Genomic DNA, 23,664 nt, shown 5'->3' with positions numbered 1-23,664 from the left:
CCACTTTGGAGAACAAATATTTTGAAAAAAGCTACAATTTCATCAAGGTTTTAATTACAGCTATAAGCATACTTCAGATATGTTTAAGTAGTAAAATTTGCTTTTGCAAATATAGTTGATTATTGATTCCATAATTTGAATATTTAGATAATTTTTGCACATCTTACTATTCCATACAATTATGACCAACATTTCAGAAATGTGCCATTAGATGAGTAAATTTTTGCTTACTGCTGAGAGTAAGTAAGCATTACAAAGAGCATCTCCTCCTTCTGGTAATAGAATTCCAATGCACATAAACAAGGCACAGCTATGCTAGCAGAATACTACTAACATTCTTCCATGTTTTTCCACACATGTAGTTCACAAACAATATTTATTTGCTTCAATCCAGTGATACAAGCACAGGGTTCAGAAATTGACCTATCATGCAACTAATAATGCACAAGTCTTGAACATGACTGCACTGGGAATATCTGCTGCTGACTCTTCCAAGCTTGTATTAGTTAGGGAAATTGCCCTTCAGCAGGATTTCAATAGTACAAACTCACATCACATAAGAGGAGACCAAAAATGTCCCTCTATAAGTAATTTATTTGTAGTTATTAGATGTGGCTTTTAAAGATATATTTACAAATAATAGTTCAAACATTATATATCTTGACAATGAATTTATCTTTCTTTTAGTTTTAGTTAAAGTACATAAATTGTTTTCACCAGGACCATTTATTTTGTTTTACAGCAGATTGATGGAGAAGCATTTCTTTTGCTGACACAGGTGGACATAGTTAAGATCATGAGCATCAAGTTGGGTCCAGCCCTGAAGATTTACAATTCCATTCTGATGTTTAAAAATTCTGAAGATAATTTGGAATAAACTTTGTGGATTAAAAAGGGCAGTAGTTAAGTGATGCTATTCATTTCTGCCAATGAATAATACAATGATTCGTAATGAGTGGCACATTAAACTGTATATAATTTATCGGCAAGATTAACAGGGTATATGCAGATATTCGAAGACATTGTTGAATTAAAGGACTTTTTAGTTACAAGTGTTTGTCAATAAGATATGGTGAAGTCATTAAGCCGTAGTAGTAGATGATACATTTGCAAGTTTCATTTGTACAGTAGATGTGTAGATATTTCACATACAATTCAGATTAAATTACAATCTTAAACATAAATAATTTAAAAATACAGTTGGGCAAAAGTAGTTGTCTACCTGTGAGAAAGCAGGTTTAAAGTATAAAATGGAATTATGCACTTTAACAGTGTTAACATATGGATGTTACCCAGAGCTTAAAACAAGGCAAGAGATAATCTGCAAACAGAGCACAATGTTAATCATTTTAAAATATGTATTGAAATATGATATAATTCCTATAGGTTTTTCAATTACCTTTATTACCTTCATCTTTGGATATGTTTAGGTGGTGAAATTACATTTGCAAATATAATGGATTATTCCACAGTTCATATTTTGAGGTCAAATCTTTTTGCAGTGTGCTGCTACATATGATCAAATGAGGAAGGATACTGAAATTTGCTGTTAGATGAGCACATTAGCCTTCCATATTAACAATGGACCAGTTTTACACAGCGTCATGTCTTTCTAGTAGAAAACAAGGAGCAGCCACATTAACAGAATAGTGCAAAAAATCTTGCAACCTCTTCTGCAATATATATGCAAGCCATTCTTTTCCACATACACAAACACAATTTAAAATCTTGACTTCAAACATAACTGTGAATTATGCACAAACCAAAAATACAGCAAAATGCTGTTGAATGCATTGTCTAATAAATCAACCTGACAAGATAATGCAAGAATTAACTGCTTAATCACACATATTGTCTGTGTGATACAAATAATTTTCAGTAGAACAGCAGCTTGCATCCTCCTTACACCTCCAATTCATATCTGTAGAAGAAAGCAATATTGCAGAGACTCTGTGTATATACCACAACATTCATATATTCTGAACCTCTGCTGTTCTCTACTGTTGCATGGAGCTTTATCATTGTTTTCATAATCTTTCTGTGAAGAATTCCTAAAGTATTGAAAGCTTATCCTCAAGGAACAAAGTGCACCAGTTTTGTAAATAATAGGTGCTCCAAATAAGCCGTGATTCAATAAAAAGTGGATTTTGTTTTAGGGACTTGTGTTTTGAAGGTATGGAAACATACTACACTAGCATGTTGCTTGCTTTTTTGCAGTGGTTACATTTTGATTTGTATTATCAAGTTGTAGAGCTTTGCTATTTGTATACGGTTTTTAGTGTAATTAAGAGTACATTGCAGTTGATGTTTGTTACTTATGTTTGCACAATCTGATCCAAAATGTTGTACTTTCCTTTAAAAAGGTTTTCTGATGTACATGGTGTTTTATTATGTATTGTATAAGTAATGTACACATTGTCTATATGGGTTAGGGTCTGTTTATTATTAAAATTAATGGTATCATAAACTGAAAATTATCTTACCGAGATGGAACAGTAATTTAAAACAAAAAATCTTAGAGCAGGAATGCAATATGGTGCATACAAAACTCTGGTATATTTGTGGTTTTCTAGATCACAAATCAACTACACAACCTCTCCTTCAGCTAGCCTCAGTTTTTATTTGTTAATAGCTCATGATGTATAACACAACCAACATTATTATCATTTTTGTTTAAATTATTCAGAACTAAGTAGGACTTCATGAAAGAGCTGAGGTAAAAGAAGCTTAATGGATAGGTTTGATTTTGTACTTTTTCAAAATAAGAAGTTGGAATAAGTAAAAATAATAGACCAGTTTGAACAGTAGCATCTATTTTTGTGGAAAATTCATTTTTAATGTTTTTGATTGTTTTAAAAAAAAAGGTGTGATTCTTAATAAAAAGGTTTTGTAAGTTTTCTGCTGTTGCATCATCTAGAACAGAAAGTTATTTCTCTAACTCAGAATTTGTGCCTTGACATTTGTTGTGGAATTTGGCAACTTGAAGAATAATTTTTAAAAGTTTGTGGGATTTGAGACAATTCTTACTTTTTAGCTACATCAGGAAATGGGATGAGTATAGAAGTCAAATAATAGATCTGCTACTTAAATCAGTAAACATCACTTACAAATACAAAGTAATTATTACTAGAGTTTACACCTATGGAGTTTTTTGTTAGTGACAGAGAACATCTTTGAAAAGTTTATTTAATATATAGTTGATGTAATAACATTAGAATACTTCTGCTTTAACATCACCAGTCACTATATATTACCCTTCAGTATTGGTGCTGACAATAAAGGCTTCAACAAAGAAACCTCAAATGCTTCAAATTCATGGTTAGTAGGAGATGGAAAAATGGCATTGAATGCCTTTTATACTGTTGTTGAATAAAATTGTTATTAATAAATCAAATTTTTCCCAGTGAACACAGAGCCATACATTTTAATACGTGTAGTGTACGAGTAAGTCCAAAACTTCTCAGTTCATGGAAAGAGTTTGTTATATTTGTAATACAGTGTTTGTAAATTACACTTAAATGTTGACAATACATTATTGACGAAGATAACTGTGTTACAGGGAATGCTTAAAAATAATTTATTATATTCTGGCATGCTGTACGTTACCTTCAATTGGATACTATTTTTAACTGTGATGTTTTCTCAAAGTGAGCTTGCAAATTTTTAAAATAAAAGTTCTGTTATGTTCAGACTTTGTATGATGCTCTTATCTCCTTTCATCATTTACTAGCTTCAACTGATCATGCAAAACACAAGGATAGTTCAATGGAATCAATATGCAATGTATCGGACTTCAGTTTATGTATCTAAGCAAACAAAGATTTCAGCCCCAGATTCCACTGAGTTGTTCTAGTCTTCTTCCATTACTTTGAGAGGCCACCAGGGAAATCATCAGTGAAATGACAAACAGCTGTTGAAGCTGTTCCTCCTGAGATTCTCTGAGAAATCTCGAGAAGATTGGGGGCATTTAAGTCTTTTCTTGCATATCTTCTCCTCAAAGTGCTGACTCATGCTAGAGCACCACCATTTGGCACTTCAACCAAGTGTCCATGCTTTATGTTGTGAAACATTGAATATCACCAAGTTACTTTATCCAAAAAGTTATCACAAGTGGATCTCATGCTTTTTTCCCACCCAGTGTCTCGACAAAATTCTTCATTATTTTCTGTTGAAACAAAGAAATTCAAAGAGGGAAAAATAGCTGATTTCCTATCTGTCCAGAGTCACTGACACCATTTATAAAACCCTACCATAACACCAAATCAGCTAGCTTAGGCCAGTACTGGAACCATATAGTTTCTATATCTCACTACACAGTTCTCTAAACAACTCAGCCATCTTGTTTAAATATGCTTGTCCTGGTGCTAAATCAGACTTAAAGATTTGATCACAAATGGTCTTCCAGAGTTTGATGTGGCAGAATGTCAATCTATCCTCATTACAAACCAGTCTCAAATCATTACCATCTATTCTTCTTGTATTGGTAGTTGCATATTTGTTGTTCTGATCAAATATTTGTGTCCCCCAAACATGCATTACTGCAACCCCATTAAAACAACTGGCAATCTCTGAAGAAATTAACACTTTAATACAAAGCAATAAACCTAGCAAACAATTGCGTCCTGTGTATATACCTTACAGATATACCTACTTCTGCTTATGTAGGTGGCATAACTGGTGGGATTTCTGCATGATGTTTAGGATTCCACCAGCTATGCTCTAGTGTAAAAGTAAGATGGAAGTGGAACAATCGATAAAAACTTTATCCCAAGTAAACGTTACTGTGGGATCTAGCAAAGGTGTCATATCCTGGGAAATTTGTTGAGCTGTATCAAAAACATTTTGCTTGATTATTCATACAAATTCAATGGCTTAAATATCAATTCAAAATAATCCATACACTGAAACTAAAAGGTGATACTACTGAACTAGAATGAAAAAAAAAATCAAAAGAAAACAAGATTCATTGGAGCTGTTTGGAATTGAGGCTCATTCTACTACAGAGAAAGGAGCTAGCTGATTGTTGAGTCTCTGGTAAGTGGTTACAGTCTTTTAATTTTTAACAAAGTATATAAATTGGTAGTAAAGTGAATAAAATATATAGAAATAAATGAGTAACATACTGAAGTTATTAAATCTTAGTGACGGTAGTACAGGTGGTGTGTCAAAGCTGCAGCATGTGAGAGTTCCTGGATACCATTATGATTCAAGGCAAATATGTCTACACCAAGTGACTTATGATCCAAGCTGATGTTATTACTGGACAAGTCAGGTCCTGGACTTAAATCTTGCTCGATAGATCATCTTGTTTTTGGTTTCATTGAGGTAGTTGTTCACTGAAATGTAAATAACGTGATGTTACAGATTTGGTTTTTAAATCTGAAACAAGTCTATTACGCAAAAGAAGATGAAGTAGAATATTCCAAACTACTTAAATAACACAAATTTAAAGATTTTAAAGCACTCTTTTACCACACTCAAACACCAGAGAGAATTCCCTTCTCTATGCCACATAGGGTTTTACTTAGCTTTGGCTTCAATTCCCTGCTCTTAAGAATCTGATGGCCTCTTCCTTGAGCCTTCACACAGCAAAGCTGAGATTTGTTCAGATTCAAAACACCCCTTCAGGGTTTTAACTCAACTGTGGCTTGGAAATTTATTGCTAAACTGCTTTAAAACATAATACTAACTGTTGTAAACAATCTCCCTTTCTCATGAGCTACTATTTTACACATCCAGGTTTATCCAAGACTCCCATCCTGCCGAACAAAATCAAAAGCTTTTTCCAAGCTGTGTGTGTTCTCCCAAATAAAAGAATAAAAAATCTAACTTTCTAAAGTGAAAGCAGTACAATACCTATTATTTTATTCATCCTTTATGTACTTTATTCAAAGAATTTGTTTTAAATTTCATACTAGGAACACGCTGTATTTTGTTTTTAAGAAGTCACCAATGGTAACAGATGTATCTAAAAGTTAAATCATTAAAACCTCTCAGACATATGGACCAAAACCTGCATTACACAAATTATATTTTAAAAAAAAACAATGTTACATCACAATTTGAAGTTCAAACAGCTTCAGCTCGGAGTTTATGAGCTGGAGGTTGAACTACAGACATGGCAATGCATCAGGGAGGGGGGAAGATACCTGGATGCTTTGCATAAGATAGCATTATTTAATGTAGGGTCTTCTCATTTGGTTGGTGGTCAGGAACAAGAGGGTGTGATTCTTAGGGAAGCTAATTGGGGACTCAGTGAAGTAGTGTCAACCTCTATAGTTGTCCAGGAGGTTTGAGGTTCTCCCAGCCTATTTGGATGAGGGGGTGACTGCAGGGTAGATGAGCAACCTGACCATAGTACAGGAAGCTATTCATGTTGGAGGTGCAACAAGGAATGTTGCAGTCATACTACATGATAGTAAAGTGAGGGGGATTTGTTCTCGGCAATAAAAGAGTGAAAGTATATATGTTTGTGTTGCCTGTCTTGTGCCAGGTTTTAGGATACTTGATCAAGGCTAAAGAGGAGCATGTTCTGAGAATAGGAGGAGCGAGAGGAACTTTCCATCAATGTGTGCTATCAGATAGCCATTATGGAGACATGGCAACAGAATAACATGGATTGGATCCTGAATATTGTGGAGAATATGACATTCAGGAAAAATAGAAAGCTAGCTAAAGGTGGAAGAGGGGCATTATTAATCAAAGATGGAATTTGTGCAGTAGTTAAAGTTGGCCGTGGTTCAGGAGATTAGAATGTAGAATGAATTTGGGTGAAGATGATCAATAGCAGGAGAAAGAAACCATGTGCGAGTATGATCTGCAGCCACCCAAACTATAACCAAAATGTTGGACTAAGTATAAAAGAAGAACTATAGATGATTGTCATAAAGAGACAGCAATAATTATGGGTGACTGTAATCTATATACAAATAAGAAAAAAAGTTCAGATTGGCAACAGTAGCCTAGATAAGGATGCTTTTGAGATAGTTCTGTTTGGGGCAGCACGTTTTGGAACTGACTAGAGATCAGGTTATGTTAAACTTGATATTGTGAAATCTGACAGAGTTAATGACCTCACAATAAAAGCATTCCAAGGTATCAGTGACCACATTATGATTGAATTTTATATTTAATGTGAAAGGAAGAAGATTGGATCTAAGACCAGTACTTCAAACCTAAATAAAGGCAACTATGTCACAAAAGCAAATCAGAAAATGCAGGTACAGCACATGCTCAAGGAGGCTAATGGGACGTTATCTTTTATTACAACGGGAACCAAACATAAAAATTAAGGATGTTATGCTTCAGTTATGCAAGGCATTGGTGAGATCGCATCTCAAATATAGCATACCCAGCTTTGGTCTTAATTGAGGAAGGATGCAAGTGCATTGAAGATAGTTCAGAGGAGCATTACCAAATTGCTATCGGAAATACATATGTTGTCTTACAAAGAGAGGTTGGGCAGACTGGATTTGTTTCTGTGGAGCTGAGAAGACTAATCGGTGACTTGATTGGAATTTAATATCTTGAGTACTCTTCACAAAGTGAACGTGGAAAGGATGTTTCCTCTTATGGGGCAGTTCAGATTGAGGGAACACTGTAAAAATTGGGCATTGGTCTTTAGGAGAGACCGGATGAGAATTTGTTTTTTTCTCAGCTGGGTCCACTACTTTTCATCATTCATATAAATGATTTGGATGTGAGCATACCAGATATAGTTAGTAAGTTTGCTGATGGCACCAAAATTGGAGGTGTAGTGGACAGCGAAGAAGGTCACCTGAGATTACAACGGGATCTTGATCAGGTGGGCCAATGGGCTGAGAAGTGGCAGATAGAGTTTAATCTAGATAAATGCGAGGTGCTGCATTTTGGGAAAGCAAAGTGGAGTTGCAGGTAAATAGGATAGTGAAGAATGCGTTTGGTATGCTTTCCTTTATTGGTCAGAGTATTAAATACAGGAGTTGGGAGGTCATGTTGCGGCTGTACAGGACATTGGTTAGGCCACTTTCGGAATATTGTATGCAATTCTGGTCTCCTTCCTATCGGAAAGATGTTGTGAAACTTGAAAGGGTTCAGAAAAGATTTTCAAGGATGTTGCCAGGGTTGGAGGATTTGAGCTATAGGGAGAGGTTGAATAGGCTAGGGCTGTTTTTCCTGAAGCATCGGAGGCTGAGGGGTGACCTTATAGAGGTTTATAAAATCATGAGGGGCTAGGATAGGATAAATAGACAAAGTCTTTTCCTGGGGTGGGGGAGTCCAGAACTACAGGACATAGATTTAGGGTGAGAGGGGAAAGATGGGTCTAAAAGAGACCTAAGAGGCAACGTTTTCACTCAGAGGGTGATACGTGTAAGGAATGAGTTGCCAGAGGAAGTGGTGGAGACTAGTACAATTGCAACATTTAAAAATCATCTGGATGGGTATATGAATAGGAAGGGTTTGGAGGCATATGGGCCGGGTGCTGGCAGGTGGGACTAGATTGGGTTGGGATATCTGGTCAGCATGGACCAGTTTGACTAAAGGGTCTGTTTCCATGCTGTACATCTCTATGACTCTATGGTTGCACAACTTTGAAACTGTATGCCATAAAGACTGGGGAGGTGGAGTCATTGAATACTTTTAAGACAGAGGTGGATAAATTCTCATTAGGCAAAGAATCAAAACATTGAGGGTAAGTTGGGGGATGTGGAATTCAAAACACTAGCAGATCAGCTGTGATTTTACTGAATGGCAGAGCAGACTTGCGGGGCCAAATTGCTTACTTCTGCTCCTATTTCATGTGTGTGTTTGAACTACATACATTAATTTGTAACTATGGACTCAGGAAGAAAATGTAAAAGACTGAAGTCAAGCATTTTTTTAAACATTCAAAAAATCTACAAGTTTATAATCAGTATACAAAATTAAATATGATAAGATATTATGAAGTGACATGACAAATTAGATATAGAATAAGAAAATACTTTTTTTTAAATAAGTTGATTCTGTTCTAAAATTCCAACCATCTATTTGACTGTTCTTTGGTCTATCTGGAATACTTAGTTTGATTTGAAAATGAAGTAAACATACTTTTTTCTACTTTTCCAATATTTGGTAGCAATTGGTGTTCAGCTTATCCAACTTATTTTGTGTTCAAATTTTGACTAACTTTTCACTTTTCATTTATATATAAATCACGACCCAGTTATCCTTGGGTATGTTCTGCACCACTGGCAGTACAGTTCCTGTAAAAAAAGGTGTTCATATAGTGTGGAGGATGATATGACCCAGAGAGTGCTCAATATTGACACAAGATTGCATGAGATATATGGCATCAGATCAACAGAAGCAAAATAATCTGTTCTTCATCTGCTGTTGAATCAGTACTCCTCCACTGGGGAGCAACACAGGGTAACATGGGCAATGTACATACTCTGAGGTGGTGTCTTCAGTGTCCATCACCAAGTGTGGATTACTAACATCTCTGCTGACCAAACTGGCTTATTTTTGAAGGACATAGCTGCCTAATAGCCCGTGCAGCCAATACAGGGAAAATTTTGACCTTTACAATATACCTGTTGCAAATGTTCATGACAACATTGTAGGAAGGGCCACTGAACAGTACTTTTGGAAAAGAAGCTCCACCTTCACAAAAAGGACATGCTCTAATTTGATGTCTGGCACTACACTGTGCTCAATAGGATACATTCAAAATGGATTGAAGAGCTCAAAAACTGACCACTCATAAGGAACTCTGGGCTGTCAGCAGCAATAGAATTGTATTCCACTGCAAGATGTAACCTCATGCCGCTAATTAGCCCTCATTCTACCATTACAATCGAGTCAGATAACAAACAATGGTTCAGCAAGGTGTTTGCAAGAGCATACTAGGAACTGCCCCAGGTAAGCAAAAGAATGAGGAACCAGCCTGCTAAAGCTACAACACAAGACTAAAAGCAAGTTTAGTTACATTAAACTATAGAGCTAAGCAATCCCTGCTTAGCAATATGGAGTCCTACTACATCCAACAATGAATGATGATAGGCAATTAAACAAGTAATGGGAGGGACAAGCTTTCTCTAATATCCCACCTACAATGATGGCAAAGGCAACATGCAAGTATGAAAGACAAAATTGAAACATTTTTAACAATATTCAGCCTGATTTCTTGAGCAGATGATCCACCCTGACCTCAACCTGAAAACCCTAGCATCACAGATGTTAGTCATAGAGATGTACAGCATGGAAACAGACCCTTCAGTCCAGCTCATCCATGCCGACCAGATATCCCAACCCAATCTAGTCCCATCTGCCAGCACCCGGTCCATATCCCTCCAAACCCTTCCTACTCACATACCCATCCAGGTGCCTTTTAAATGCTCCAATTGTACTAGCCTGCATCACTTCCTCTGGCAGCTCATTCCATACACGCACTACCCCTGTATGACAAAGTTGCCTCTTAGGTCTCTTTTATATCTTTCCGTTCTCACCTTAAACCTATGCCCTCTACTTCTGGACTCCCCCACCCCAGGGAAACTCACTCAAGGTGATAACAAGAAGCAGTCAAGTGCATGGGATAGCTATGAAGAAAGCTATGGGCCCCATCAATCTCCCAGTATCCTGCTGAAGATGTGCTCTGGAACTAACTGGCTCATTCAACCAAACTGTCTCAGTAAAGCTGTAACACTTATCTACGAACAATATGGAAAATTGCCCAGATATGTCTTATCCACAAAATGCGGAACAATCCAATCTGGTCAAGTACTGCCCCACTAGTTTATTCTTAATAAAAATGATGCAAGGTATCATTGACAGTGCTTTTATTCAGAACTTTATCCCAAATAACTGTGAATTGCCATTCAGTTTTGGTTCTGCCAGGAGTGCATATCTCCAGGCCTCATTATAGCCTTGGTCCCAAATATGAACAAAGAAGTTCTTGTACCAGAGGAGAAGGGAGATTGACTGTTCTTGACATCAATGTAGAATTCAACCATAAAGTAGCCATTGCAAACAGAAGTCAACAGAAATTGAGGTTAAACTTTCCACTGGTTGAAGTCATACCAAGCATAAATCAAAATTACTGCATTTTTGAAGGTCAATCAGTGCAGCCCAAAGACAACATTGCAGTCCTGCTGCAGGCATATCTCAGGCCAACCTCCTGGGGTCAACCTTCTTCAGCTGCTTCAATTACTTTGCCTCCATCCTAAAGTCAGAAGTGGTGATATTTGCTGATGTTTGCACATTGTTCAATGCCTTTCATGACTCCTCCAATACTGAAACAGTTTGTGTCTACAGGGAGCAAAATCCTGACAGCACTCAAGCTTGAGCTGATTAAGTGGCAGACAACAGTTGTGCCAATGTGAGGCAATGCTCATCTCAAACAAGAAATAAGCTATCCACATTGAATGTCAAAACAATGTAGCCATTGTTGTTTGCCAAACTATTCATTGGGGTCACTAAAGTCCTGTAAGGAAGGAAATATGGTATCCTTACCTGTTTTGGCCTACATGTGACTCCAGACCCACAGTAATGCAGTTGACTCTATAGTGCCCTCTAAATTGGAGTAGTAAGCAACTCCGTTCAAGGACAATTAGAGATGTTTAATCAATGTTGGTCCTGCCAGTGACATCACATTCCATGAATGAATAAAAATCAAACTCTATCACCAGCAAGACATATTTGTAGTTTTACCATCCACAAGACGTGTTGCAGCAAATTACCAGGGCTTCTGCAGAAGCACCTTCCAAACTGGTAACCACTACTTCTAGAAGGAAAAGGGCAGTTGACGCAAAGAAACACAGCCAATTCCAAGTTCCCCTCCAATGCTCACAGCATCCTGACCTGGAATATTTTTCTTTTATTCCTTGTTTTTAAAATTCAACATTCTTTCTTTATCACTGGGTCAAAATACTTAACTCTCAACCAGAACAATGCAATTATCTTCATCAAACTGATTGCAGCTGTTCAAGAAGCCAGTTTGCCATCAGCTAATCAAGCGTAAATAGTGAGTGAAATAAATTTTGCCACTGCCAGCGATATCTAGATCACATGAATGAATAATGTATCTTTAAGATGAATAATTTAGGAAAAGTTGAAAGAATTTCAAACATGGAAAAATACAAGTGGGCTAAACTTTAAACTGTGGAAGAATTTTAGAGCAGTTGGTTGTTTTGCATTCAATGTTTCCCCATCATACAATACCAAGAACAAAGTTATGAATGACAAGAGTTTCAGTCATACAAAGAATCATTTGCAATACTCCTGAAATTCTTTGTTTTTCAAAACTTGCATGCTATAAAACTTTGGCCAGGAAAGTGGCAGTATTCAAAAGAAACTGTCACTTTCAGCCAAACTTATGGCAGAGTCCAAAAAAGTTACAAATTGTCAGGGATAGTGGTAATGGAAATGGAAATATTCTGAAAATGAAATGGCTTTTCAAACAATGTATTTGAGTTTTCTCCTTGTGGGGTGCTGAGACTCTTGCACCAAAGAACAGTGACACACAGAGGTATATCAGCAATTTCCTGTCAAGTACATTCTCAATTCTGCTTAAGCAACTGAATGGATTGGAAAATATGGACTGTACATCCTTCTGCATAAGCAAGTTACCCTGTAGCAATGCGCAAGACTTTTTTTTTCAGATTTACCACATCTACCGTCAATTTTATAGTTTGAACACTTGATACAAATGCTAACAGTTAATCGGCTTATCCAGAGTTCAGAGATAGTAAGTGGCAGTTTCAGTAAAAATAAAGAGTGAAGCATTTGCATTCGCTTTCAGAACACTGCTATACATAGGCCCTGACAAACAAAAAGTTAATAGATCAAAATCATTGTAAAGAAATGCAGTGTTCCACATGGAAACAAAAATAATCTAAAAATGTATTTGTGGATTGAAGCAGTGATTGTCATGGCTACCATATATTGCCCATCCCTAATTATTGTTGAGAAATGGTGATGAGCTGTCATCTTGAAAATTGAGTGGTTTGCTAGGTCATTTCAGAAGGCAGTTTAGAGTCAACAAGGCTTATATCTGAACTAAGTGAGGACAGTAGATGGGCTTCCTTAAAAGGATAATCCATGATAATCCATGGCACCCCATTCTTTTTAAATCTAGAATTGTTAGGTTAACTGAATTCCCCAGATGCTGATGAGATCTTAACTCATAGCTCTGCATGATTAATCCTAACTAACCAGTGGATTACCAGGATAGGCAAGGTGACACAAGCACCAGACATTGATCATCTTCATCAAGGGAGAATCTAACCATCGCCCCCTTATATTTGTTATGAAGTTGATGGTGGGCACTGTACCTTTAAGAGAGAGAGGATGCTGCTCTGAACTGACAGATTACAAGCACCTGTGTATATGACTAGATGGCAGTCCCAGAGTGTACTGGAAAATTGAAAATATGTAACATTTGACTGTGAAATGGATACCTGAGTTTTAGTTGCTGTTTTGACAATTTGAATTTAACCAATCAAGTTGAATTACGCCCCAGGATACTAAAACCCAATTGGGTTTGAATTTATTGTTTTGTCAACATCGAACCAATGATACAATACGATGTTGGGGTTATAAGAATGCAGACATTTTGAAAACTGATCAAAGAGCAGCTACCGTAGAGAGAGCTAATTGCCCATCTAACATCTTGCTCTCTATGAAATTAGGAAAACTCTCTATCAAAGGTAGCTTTTCATGTGAAACATACTCGCATTAATAAGAAAGAAGATAACACAACTGGAAGAATGAACACACAGAAGATGACAGCAACAGTGTGTTTTGAAATTAAGTTGACGTAATTTTAATAAGTGTTTTACTGGAACAGCCAATTGTTATAAAGTTGAAGTCAGATAGCAAGCAGTTAAGGGAAAAGGGGGCTTACAGTTGTGAATAGTTGTTTAATATTCACTTTTAGAGTTATAAATAAATTGATGTTATTTTCCCTAAATAATGGAATTGGAGAGTTTTCTGTCACTCATATTTCAACAGATTACAAGGCAAGGTGAGCTTTTTCTGGGTGTTTGGTTTAATTAACAGAGGGGCTCACCTCCATGTCATAACACATTCATAGAAAAGTACAGCACAGAACAGGCCCTTAGGCCCATGATGTTGTGCCGAGGTTTAATCCTAATGTAAAATATAATAACTTAACCTCACTGATATCCATGTGCAAGTCCAGCAGTCGCTTAAGTGTCCCTAATGACTCTGCGTCCAGATTTGAACGCAGCATTGCCTGCTTATTAGGCAAGCACTTTAACAACAAGACCAGAGCAGCACTTTGCACACTGCACATTACCATCATTGAATCCCCCCAGTATCTTGCCACATGACTCCTCAAAATCTGTCCTCTACCTACAAAGCACAAATCAGAGGTCTGATGGGATACTCCCCATTTGTCTGGATTAATGCATCTCCAACAACTTTCAAAAGTCTTAACACCATCTAGGACACTTGATTTTCACCAATTTACTCTCCACCACAGATGCTCAATAGCAATGGTGTAAATCATCTACAAGAGGCAGTTTAGAAATTAACCACGGCTCCATAGATAGTACCGTCCAAACCCACACCCATTACCACCCAGAAGGACAAAGGCAGCAGTTACATGGAAACACCACACCTGCAAGTTTGCCTCTAGGCTGCACAATGTTCTGACTTGGAAATACACCATAATTTCTTCATTGCTACTGGGTCAAAATCTTTGAACTCCCAGCTTAACAGCATTGTGGGTCTACCTACAACAAATGGACTGCAGTGATTCAAGAAGACAGCTCCCTACTACTTTCTCAAGAACATCTAGGATGGGCATGTAAGGCAGGCCCAGTGATACTCACAATACGTGAATGAATCTAAAACAAGAGCATACACATGGAGTGATTTCCAAACGAAGTAAGTGCGAGGTGAGAGAAAGCTTTATCACACAGCGCATGGTTTGGGTGGGGAATGCACTGCCTGGAAATGTGGTGGTAGCATTTCAATTGATACATTCAAAAGGGCATTGAATGATTCTTGAAAAAGAAACAATGTGTAAGATTTTGGGGAAAAAAGCAGGAGAATGGCATTAAATCATGGTACTCATTTGGAAAGCTGGTGCAGAAACGATGGGCCAAACAGCCTCCTTCTGCACCATAACATCTGTGACTCTTGAGTGGCTATACTTGAGAGGTAAAATGGCCTGGAGTATTTACCATTCGCAGTCTGCCACTGGGAAAGTGCCTAAATTCATCAAGCACATGATGGGCTCAGCAGCCTTGGACGTGTGCTGGAAAATACCAGCCAATGTCATGACAGCAGGTTTAATAGGTTCTTTAATTGACTTAAATGACAATTTGCCATTTGTAGGTGAGTAGCATCACCAGCACCCCTGCAGTATCCAAAGCATTTCCAAAATGACTTTTGACACAGGTAAATGTCCGCACAACCGGTACAATAGTTGGTAATATGAAATTGCCAGCCTACCCAACTCAGTTTCTGTTCCTCAGTCAAATGAAAATTTGACCCATTAACTCCCTGTTTCTCTCCTTTGAGATTCTGCTTGCAGAGTATTTCCAGCATTTTCTGTTTTTTTAAATTTTAATATTTGCAGTATTTCTGTAAATACTTTTACAAACTGATATTAGATTTATCTCATTATTTAATGTAAAAAAATACAAATCTAAAAAGGCACACTGAGCAGAAATGTTCCAAAAAATGTAAAATAAAATTACAGAAACATATTCTGAGTTGGATTTTATGTTATTACAGACACAAATTGCTCACCTGAAATCAAACTGCTGCTGCACAACCAGAACGCTACTGTACTCATCCAGTTCTTGGTATATTTCACATTCACTGGACCTTGCTGACTACTGTATATGAAATCCATGTAGCTTTGAAACAACAATAGTCAAGTGAATTAGACAAGAGCATCATAACTGCTTATACATTTGTCATTTAATTGGCAATTATATTTACAATCTCAATAAAAATAGAATTTAAAGACTTTGAATAATTAGGAAAAGTATTTTCTAATTACCTTGATTCATTATGTCCAGATACCATTATATATTATTATATTGCTAAAAATTCTAATAGCATGTGTTTAATTGGAAATCTGAATACCATCTGCCATTTTAAACCTATTCTATGTTTAAATCTGCTGCATATGCTGGCAAGTATAGTCTAAACGTGTTCCTTTGAGATGCTCATTGCATAACTTTCTTAATGTCTCTGTATATAGTACACAGATGCAGCCTTGTACAATAAACCAGATTTTAAGAGCTACTGTTAAAATGTGCATTCTGTCTTTATTTTCAAAAATAAAACTCACATTCCAGTCACCCCAATGTCAAACACTATCAGGAAGGCAAAAATCTTATTTTCAGCCGGATATTGTTGACATGATTTAGCCATTTGAGGTTTTAGAGTTTAGCTATTAATTATCTCAAGAAAATCATTAAGCGGAGCAAGGTTAGAACATCAAGAAAAACCAAGAATACTGAAATAAGAACATGCCACTAAAGTCCTACATAGCTCAGATCTCAGAATAAGAACAGCACTAATAAATCTGAATTTATTACATGTATAAGCAAAAAAAAAAGGTTCAGAACTGTGCATGGTCTGCATTTTTTAAAAACTTTACCATTTCTGTGCTGTTTTAAACAAGCTCAATTGGAGTTAAAATTATTATGAAGAGACAAATGGTAAAAGTGATGAAAAAAAAAAGGTGTTGTGAATTACCCTATTCTAAAATCCAACAATTCGATGTGGCAAATTTATTTTTTCTGTCCAGTGCAAATTTGAACAGATTATCAATGGAAATTGGGATGAAATTAAGCAGTGAGATCTAGTGTCATCTCTCCTGTCTGATGTGAATTTGAAATGAGTCCTACAATGAATTCTTCTTCTCTAACTCAGTTACAACAGGATGTCAGTTTGACTCAGGGCAATTCTCTTATATTTGAGTCAGAAGAACATAGATTAAAATGACACAGAAGGTCCTGTGTATGCAACCTAGACTGACATTTCAGTTGAGCCCAGAGGGAATGCTACAATGTCGAAGGTGCCATCTTTCGCTCGAGATACTAACCTATTCCACAAGCTTTACTATGAAACAGGACAAGAGCAGCAAGATTATGCAAATACTGACAATTTCAAGGTCCTCTCCAAGTTATACACCATTCTGACTTGCTTGGACATTTACTACCATTTGCTTGCATACTGATTTTAAATTCTGGTAATTCCTACATAATATAATTGTGGGAGCATTATCAGTGTACACAATGCCACAGTTCGGAAAGAAATAGGCCCAGTGCCACTTTAGGACAACTATGGATTGAAAGAAAACGTGAGTTTGCCAGCATTGTTCATATCCTAATACAAGTAATCACAAATTCTACACTTCTGCTTTTAAAAATCTGACTTTTATTTTTGCTTATGTTGTTTCAGTTATGGTTAAACAGATGAATCATCTAAATATGCTTTTTTTTGTTCATATTGATAGCTCTTGTGAACTGAGTTCTGGAATACGGATATTTGAAAGACTAGGCAAAATAAAAGGAAAAAATAATTAATCAATTTACAGATGGCCTTCACCAGTAAAATAAACTGGAATTAGGGAAGATAAAATTAGGATTTTTCTTCAAAGAAATCTGAAACATTTGCCAGAAGTGGATGATCCATGTCAGTTTCCTCCTGCTGTCCCCAATATCACAAATCAGTATTCAAAAAATTTAATTCACTCCAGCTGATATCAAGAAACACTAGATATAGCAAAGGAAATGGATCTTGACAGTATTCCAACTATAGTACAAAAGACTAGTGCTTCAGATTTAACAGCGTCATTAGCGAAGCTATCTCAGTGCAGCTAAACTGCCATTAACCCAATAATATGAAAAATTGTCCAGCTCCACAAAAGCAGGACAAATCTAATCCCACCAATTATTGTCTCTTCAATCGACTCTTGAGGTTCAGCAAATTTATGGGAGTGTCATCTATTATCTATCACGGTTAATACCTGCTCACTGATTACTTAGTTTGGGTTCCATTAGAAGATGAAGGTGATGGCATCGTGATAATGCAACTGCACTCCAGATTAGTGTTCTGGAGGCAGAGGTTCAAAGCATACAGCAGATGGTAAAACTTGAATTCAATAAAAATCTGGAATAAAAACCTTATTAGTGACCATATCCTTTAGGGAAGGAATTCTGCCATCTTTACCTCATCTGGGCTACACCTGTCTGCAGACCACTGCAAATTGGTTAACTTTGAAAAACCCTCTGGGCAATTAGGGATGGGCAATAAATAGTGGCATTGCTGTCAACACCCACATCCCTTGAAAGAATAAAGAAGGAATTCTTCTTTTTTAAAATCAGGGCTACTTGGCTTCAAACTTCATTGCAGCATCTGTCTAGAAAAAGGACAAATAAGTTAACATTTTAGAGGTGAGGCAAGACATGCTGTTGACATCAAGATGGCATTTGTTTGACTGAGCATCAAGAAGTCCTAACAGAACAGAATTCAGCAAGTTTTGAGAAGATTTGTAGCTCAGGTTGAGGTTCTGGATGTAAGTTTGCTCGCTGAGCTGGAAGATTCATTTTCAGATGTTTCGTCATCATACTAGGTAACATCATCAGTGAACCTCCAGTGAAGCACAGGTGGTATTGCCCACTTTTTAATTATGTGTTTAGGTTTATTTGGGTTTATGTCATTTCCTGTTTGTCCAATGTAGTGTTTGTTACAGTTCTTGTAAGATATTTTATAAATTACATTTTTTTTGCTTGTTGTCTGTGTAGGGTCTTTCAAGTTCATTAGCTGCCATTTTAGTGTGTTGGTGGGTTTGTGGGCTACCGTGATGCCAAGGGGTCTAAGTAGCTGGCAGGCATTTCCAGGATGTCTTTGATGTCGGGGAGAGTGTCTAGGCTTTCTAGACAAACAGGCAGAAAACTAGCCACCAGGATACATGAACATCAACTAACCACAAAAAGACATGCCCCACTCACACTAGTATCTTTACATTCAGAGGAGGAAGGACACCACTTCGAGTGGGACATCCATCCTAGGACAAGCCAAACAGAGACACACGTGAGAATTCCTAAAAGCATGGCATTCTAACCGGAAGCCTATCAACAAGCATATTGATTTGGATCCCATTTACCGCCCCCTGACAAAAAGAACCAGAAATGACATCACCAAGGAAACCTAAACACATAAATAAAAAGCGGACCATACCACCAGTGCTTCACCAGAGGCTCACTGATAAGACCATAAGACATAGAAGTTGAAGTAAGGCCATTCAGCCCATCGAGTCCACTCCACCATTCAATCATGGCTAATGGGTATCTCAACACCTCTCCCCATATTCCATAATTCCTTGCGAGATTAAGAATTTATCAATCTTTGCCTTGAAGACATTTAACCCTCCAGCCTCTACTGCGCTCCATGGCAATGAATTCCACAAGCCCAGCACTCTCTGGCTGAAGAAATGTCTCCTCATTTCCATTTTAAATTGACCCCCTCTATTTCTAAGGCTGTGTCCACGAGTCCTAGTTTCCCCACTTGAAGGAAACAAATTCCCAGCGTCCACCCTTTCTAAACCATGCATTATCTTCTAAGTTTCTATTATATCTCCCCTCAACCTTCTAAACTCTAATGAATACAATCCCTGGATCCTCAGCCATTCATCGTATGTTAGGCCTACCATTCCAGGGATCATCCCTGTGAATCTCCGCTGGACATGTACCAGTGCCAGCATGTCCTTCCTGAGTTGTGGGGCCCAAACCTGGACACAGTATTCTAAATGAGGCCTAACCAGAGCTTCATAAAGTCTCAGTAACACATTGATGCTTTTACATTCCAAACCTCTTGAGATAAATGACAACATTACATTTGCTTTCTTAACCACGACCTCCACCTGCAAGTCAACCTTTAGAGAATCCTGGACTAGCACTCCCAGATCCCTTTGTACTTCAGCTTTATGAATTTTCTCACCATTTAGCAAATAGTCTAAGCCTGTATTCTTTGTTCCAAAGTGCAAGACCTCACATTTGCTCACATTGAATTTCATCAGCCATTTCTTGACCACTTTCCTAAACTGTCTAAATCTTTCTGCAACCTCCCCACCTCCTCAGAGCTACCTGCCTATCCATCTAATTTCATATCATTGGCAAACTTTGCCAGAATGCCCCCAGTCCCTTCATCCAGATCATTAATATATAAAGTGAACAGCTACAGCCCCAACACCGAACCCTGCGGGACACCACTAGTTGCCATTCTGAAAAAGAACTTTTTATCCCAATTCTCTGCCTTCTGTCAGACAGCCAATCCTCAATCCATGCCAGTAGCTCACCTCAAACACCAGCGGCCCTCACCTTACTCAGCAGCCTCACGTGAGGTACTTTATCAAAGGCCTTTTGGAAGTCTAGGTAGATAACATCCACTGGGTTTCTCTGGTCTAACCTACTTAGATTAGATTAGATTACATTACATTACAGTGTGGAAACAGGCCCTTCGGCCCAACAAGTCCACACCGACCCGCCGAAGCGAAACCCACCCCATACCCCTACATTTACCCCTTACCTAACACTACGGGCAATTTAGCATGGCCAATTCACCTGACCCTGCACATCTTTTGGACTGTGGGAGGAAACCGGAGCACCCGGAGGAAACCCACTCAGACACGGGGAGAACGTGCAAACTCCACACAGTCAGTCGCCTGAGGCGGGAATTGAACCCGGGTCTCAGGCGCTGTGAGGCAGCAGTGCTAACCACTGTGCCACCGTGCCGCCCAACTTGTTACCTGATGATGTTACCTAGTATACTGACAAAATGTCTAAAAACAAACTTTCCAGCTCAGTGAGCAAACTTACATTCAAAACAGAATTCAATCAGAATCAATAGAAAAACTCTCTACTGGTTGGAGTTATAACTCACACAAAGGAAGAGAGGATTGTGGTTGTTGAAAGCCAAGCATCTCAGGACTAAGAGTCACTACAACAATTCTTCGGTGTAGATATTTTCTAACCGATCTGTTCAGAGATATTAGTACACACTTCTGAAGCAGGTGCGCTTTGAATCCAGGCCATCTGGTCCAGAGGGAGGGGCACTACCACTGTACCACAAGAGCTCCAAAGTTCCTCCCTGTGGTGTCTAAGGCCCAAACATCTTCAGTTGCTTCATCAGCAATCTTCCCTGCATCGTAAGGACAATGGTAAATATATTCACTGATAATTTTATAGTACAAGATGCCATTTACAACTTTTTGGATCTTGAAGCATTCTATGTCCATATGCAACAAGACATTAACACCACAAGGCTTAACCTTGTGGCCAGTAACGATTTTACCACAGAGTGCTTGGCAATAAGCATCACCAAAAAGAGAGAATGTAACAATCTGCTCATGACATTTAGTAACGTTACAATAACAAAATCAGAATTGCTGGTGAAATTTAGCAGGTCTGGTAACATCCATGGGAAAGAAGCAAAGTTAACATTTCAAATCCTACAGATGCTGCCAGAGCTGCTAGTTTTGCCCGATATTTCTGTTTTTGTTTCAAATTTCCAGCATCTTCAATTCTTTGTTTTATTCGAGCAGTGTTACCATCCCTGAATCTCCCATCGTTAACACCGCCCAGAAACACTGTCAGCATTAAGATGCACTGCAGAAATGTGTCAGCCCTTGTTCAATAGCATCTCCCAAACCTGAAGCCTCAAACACCTCAAAAAATAAAGGAATCAGACACGCCTGAACACTACCACCTGCATATTTTCCTTCAAGACACACACAGTTATGAGTTGGAGCTATATTACTATTACTCATTGTATACCTACATCAAGATGGACCACAACAGTTTAAAAACTAAGCTCACTCTCATTTTCACGAGAAAAATTAGGGATAGACAACAAATATTTGCCTTGCTGGCAATGCTTGCATCCCATAAAAGAAAACAAGACAAAAAGCACTAATTGGAAGCTAAAATCTTTGATGAATGACTTTGTATGTGATGAGATGCTCAACGGCTAGTTTCCAAATGACACTTTTACTGTACCCACAGCACCTGAAGCGTATTTTGACAGATGTTACAAGAAATCATTTCAACCACAGTACAAAAATAATTGATAACAAGAATTTTTCTTAGGTAACAATTTCCACTGGGAAGTTCAAATGACAGTGGAAGTAAAAGTGCAAACCGATGACATAGCTGGAATAAACAGATCAGTGAAGAACTTAATGCATTTGGGTGTCATTTAGTTTGCTGATTATGGTTTTTTAATGCAATGGGAAGATAACGATCATATTCCCTTACACAGCGTGATGACTAAGCACACACACACAAAAAAACCCTGCAGTCGCAGCTGTACATAGGACTTTGCAAAGATAAAATGCACTAGTAGGTAAGAACACAAGCTATGAAAAATGAATAGTTAAAAGGATGGTTTTAACTCAGTGATAAAAGTAAATAAGGTAGGGCATAAAATTCTAGCATTTGTTTCTACATTGACCAAGAATATTGTCACTGATGGTATATCTCACAGTACCAGCTTCCAGGGGCACAGTTTGCTGTGTGAAGTTCCTTTTCTGCTAGGGGGTAAATTTTTCAATCAGTGGGATGCATGGTTTGCTTTGCTTGGGGGAGGGGGAGGGGTGTTGCACACAGATCTGGCTGGATGTCTGCTACTTTCTCAAAAAAACAATATTAAATCAGAATCAAAAAAAGCAGTATTAAATCAGAATCAAAAATGAAACAGTATTAAATCAGAATCAAAAAGAGAAACTATTAAATCAGAATCAAAAAGAGAAACAGTATTAAATCAGAATCAAAAAGAGAAACAGTATTAAATCAGAATCAAAAAAATAGTAAATCAGAATGCCAGTGATTTTCCTCAGCTCGGCTGGCCAGTACTGCACTTTGTTTTTCAGGCGGTGAAGAACGATGTTTTAAATGAGCAGTTAGACAGACAGGTTTTGTTGTTGGAAGAGCAGAGTTTAAATGGCAGTTACTCCCTCAGAAGCTGCAGCGACGGTATCCTAGCAACGGCGAAGTCAGGGAGCTTTTCATCAGATGAGCAGCCGCAAGGAGATAAACAGCGACGAAACACAATCGGAGACTTTTCGGGTTGTGTGTGTGTGTTTTTTGTTGGGTGTGGGGGTGTCAGGAGACAGAGTGGGTGGAAAATGTGAAACTTACCCAAATGGTTACCGTCTCCCCTCGGAGAAGATGGGCAGCGGCCTACAGGGTTTCTCCGGGCGATGCCTCACCTTCCCCCGGGCCAGCCGTGAAGCCGAGAGCGGCCGGGCAGGCCAAACCTCATCCCTGACAAGATCCTACCGAGGACCGGTCTCCCGGACTAAGCCGAGCCGTCAGACTCTGGTAAGTGAAGCCCCTTGAAGCCATCTCTTGCCGGCCTCCATTTTGAAGTGGGCGAGTCGAGCTGTCAGCAGCAACCTCTGCTCAATGTTCTTTTTAAAAATCTCTAAATAAACCTCTTCCAAAGTTAATCAGTTCGCAATTTCTGGACGCGACTTTTTTGTTTGTTAATGCAATAGCATTATTTCTTGAGATCTCGGTGAGCACTAAACCTATTTCATTTACTCTTAAGTGTTGAAAGACTTGGAAGATGCGATGCCATTTATTTATTGTCTAAAAAGTGTGAAGTGGGCAATTACAGTTTTTCATTTTCTAGGAAACTTTGCATCATCAAATC

The 23,664-nt window shown here is 38.0% G+C and overlaps 2 protein-coding genes and 1 long non-coding RNA gene across 10 annotated transcripts in view; 2 read left to right on the top strand and 1 right to left on the bottom strand.

Moving 5' to 3' along the window:
* LOC122549360 (lethal(3)malignant brain tumor-like protein 4) overlaps positions 1–4,082 on the top strand; it is a 312,681-nt gene extending 308,599 nt beyond the window's left edge. For 5 of the 6 annotated variants that reach the window (XM_043689041.2, XM_087986018.1, XM_087986019.1 and 2 more), the window contains one exon: positions 743–4,082. In XM_043689041.2, coding sequence (XP_043544976.2) covers positions 743–877 — 135 coding nt within the window. In that variant the 3' untranslated portion in view covers positions 878–4,082. The remainder of the gene's footprint in view (positions 1–742) is intronic. The other variant, XM_087986020.1, reaches the window with a different exon arrangement.
* A 953-nt stretch (positions 4,083–5,035) lies between these two features.
* Positions 5,036–23,287, bottom strand: LOC148150087 (uncharacterized). The gene is made up of 3 exons (XR_015756908.1): positions 23,148–23,287; positions 15,742–15,851; positions 5,036–5,336 (listed from the first exon to the last, which is right to left on the bottom strand). It is a non-coding gene; the product is annotated as an uncharacterized LOC148150087 (long non-coding RNA).
* The window catches only part of LOC122549362 (transmembrane protein 200A), a 43,963-nt gene continuing 43,243 nt past the window's right edge, over positions 22,945–23,664 (top strand). For all 3 annotated transcript variants that reach the window (XM_043689055.2, XM_087986022.1, XM_043689052.2), the window contains exon 1: positions 22,945–23,330. The gene's annotated coding sequence lies outside the window, so the exon portion shown is untranslated. The remainder of the gene's footprint in view (positions 23,331–23,664) is intronic.

This window comes from Chiloscyllium plagiosum, unplaced genomic scaffold, assembly GCF_037043375.1.
Source record: "Chiloscyllium plagiosum isolate Xiang-an unplaced genomic scaffold, Cpla_swu_hap1 HiC_scaffold_4, whole genome shotgun sequence".
In the NCBI taxonomy this organism is placed as follows: Eukaryota; Metazoa; Chordata; class Chondrichthyes; order Orectolobiformes; family Hemiscylliidae; genus Chiloscyllium; species Chiloscyllium plagiosum.
The sequence above is the reverse complement of the archived record's forward strand: the minus strand, read 5'-3'. Positions and strand labels throughout refer to the sequence as shown.